Genomic DNA, 2,326 nt, shown 5'->3' with positions numbered 1-2,326 from the left:
CGCGGACTTACAACGCTAGAATCCGGGTTTCGATACCCGTGGTGGGCAGAGCACAGATAGCCCATTGTGTACTTTGTGCTTAATTAAAAACAAACACATTTTTTAACTTAAGACTTCTTGCTGTGCGGATTAGAAAAATTATAGGTCACTTTTTACTACTTGTATGCCCCCTAGTGGCACAGCGGTATGTCCGCGGACTTACAACGCTAGAATCCGGGTTTCGATACCCGTGGTGGGTAGAGCACAGATAGCCCATTGTGTAGCTTCGTGCTTAATTACAAACAAACAAACAATACTACTTGTACTTTATTCGTTGAATACCCGAGAGATGATAGATGTTATAATCTGTTCAAAATATTTCCGAAAGATACTAAGATTAAAATAATACGTAGGAAAATTTGAATTAATTGTTGTTTAGTGAAAAAAAAACAAACAATGATTAAATAAATGCATTCCATATTCATCTTTATAAAAAAATTAACACACGTTTTTAAATAAAAGGATTAAATCCGTTTATGAGATAATAAATTATGTTATTTATGTTATTATTTATGTTATTTATGTTATTGTGTTATTTGATTATTAAAATTATCTAGTTTTGATCGTTTAGCATTTTTTATTATTGATAATTAAAACAAAAATATATTACGGTTAAATTTTAGATCACTTATGTGTTTACGTTAACTTTCCTTTAAAACAAAAGAAATGTTTGTACTTACCTTACTCTCATTGGTTGATTTAGTTGTAAGTCGATGAACGCGCCAGATCTTCGAAAACATGGCTCCGTACGACAGTGTGAAGCCTATACTCAACAGCCAAGCTCTCGCCTGATGGTAAAATAACATAAAAAACAAGCAAACTTAAAACATATAATATAAGATTAAAGTAAAAATGTATTCGGTTCACTTGAAAAAGTTGAAAACTTAAGTATGAGATAGAAAAAGGCCTATCTTTAATCTCTGGAATTTTGTCCAAACAAGGTACAAATATATATATAAAGCAAAGTGCTCTCTAGCGGCACAGCGTAAGTATGAGATAGAAAAAGGCTTATCTTTAATCTCTGGAATTTTGTCCAAACAAGGTACAAATATATATATAAAGCAAAGTGCTCTCTAGTGGCACAGTGGTATGTCTGTGGACTTATTCAGCTAGAAACCGGGTTTCGATACCCGCGCTGGGCAGAGCACAGATAGCGCTTTGTGCTTAATAACAAACAACAAAAATAAAGCAAATTACTCCTTCTGTGTGGTGTCTTGACGTCAGAAGTTGTTGTGAGGAACTGATGAACCAAATTCTATGAAATTTGATAGAGAAATTCAGATGGACCATTGAAAGATACAGTTTAAATAGATGAGCAATTGGTCAAGCGATTCGAGTTTGATAGTCATTTCTATTTTACACAAGGCCCGGCATGGCCAGGTGGTTAGGGCGCTCGACTCGCAATCTGCGGGTCGCGGGTTCGAATCCCCGTCACACCAAACATGCTCGCCCTTTCAGCCGTGGAGGCGTTATAATGTTAAGGTCAATCCCACTATTCGTTGGTAAAAGAGTAGCCCAAGAGTTGGCGGTGGGTGGTGATGACTTCCCTCTAGTCTTACACTGCTAAATTAGGGACGGCTAGCGCAGATAGCCCTCGTGTAGCTTTGAGCGAAATTCAAAAACAAACAAACAAACAAACAATCCATTTTACCGTTTTGATGCCGTGAATTTGGTTTTAATCGAGTGAGAATGTTTGTACCAAAATACGAAAGTGATGTATTAAATCATGCGAAGAAACGATGTGTGCCCAAAAATATTGGGAAAAAATGGCAACCCACTCTCCCATTTTAGCTTGTTTTTTTTTATTAATTCCGGTATTCCCTGTTAGCTCAGTTGGTTAAAGCCTCATTCTGTATCACGAAAGTCGTAACAATTCTATACTTTTTTTTATCTCTAATTCAAATTTATTAAGGATTAAAATCTCAGTAACTTTAATGTTGCCGACAAGTTCCACCAATCACTGCAACAACTAGAATGCGCATGTCAACCAACAAAACCAAATCAGAAAATTCCACCGATCCAACTCCGACAAGCCGTTATCTAGACCGCCTCAGCCATCATCCAGACAACCTCAGCAAGTCTAATAACCAAGAACCTACGCGGATGCAACGAGACCGAGACCACCAGCCCGTCAATCCCTCTTTTCATTGGTAAAAGAGAAGCCCAAGAGTTGGAGATGGGCGGTGTTGACTAGCTATCTTCCTTCCAGTTTATCCCATCTCAAATTATGAACGGTTAGCGCAGATAGCCCTCGAGCAGTTTTGCGCAAAAATCTAAAAAAACAGCA

The 2,326-nt window shown here is 37.4% G+C and overlaps 1 protein-coding gene across 1 annotated transcript in view; it reads right to left on the bottom strand.

Annotated features, from left to right (window-relative positions):
* LOC106468493 (gamma-aminobutyric acid type B receptor subunit 1-like) overlaps positions 1-2,326 on the bottom strand; it is a 30,942-nt gene that overhangs the window by 8,387 nt on the left and 20,229 nt on the right. Inside the window, exon 12 of the mRNA XM_013928922.2 lies at positions 720-827. Within this exon, the coding sequence (XP_013784376.1) occupies positions 720-827 (108 nt within the window). The remainder of the gene's footprint in view (positions 1-719; positions 828-2,326) is intronic.

Source organism: Limulus polyphemus, unplaced genomic scaffold (assembly GCF_000517525.1).
Source record: "Limulus polyphemus unplaced genomic scaffold, Limulus_polyphemus-2.1.2 Scaffold3025, whole genome shotgun sequence".
NCBI lineage: Eukaryota > Metazoa > Arthropoda > Merostomata > Xiphosura > Limulidae > Limulus > Limulus polyphemus.
Note: the sequence above shows the minus strand (reverse complement) of the source record. Positions and strands in the feature narration are given on the sequence as shown.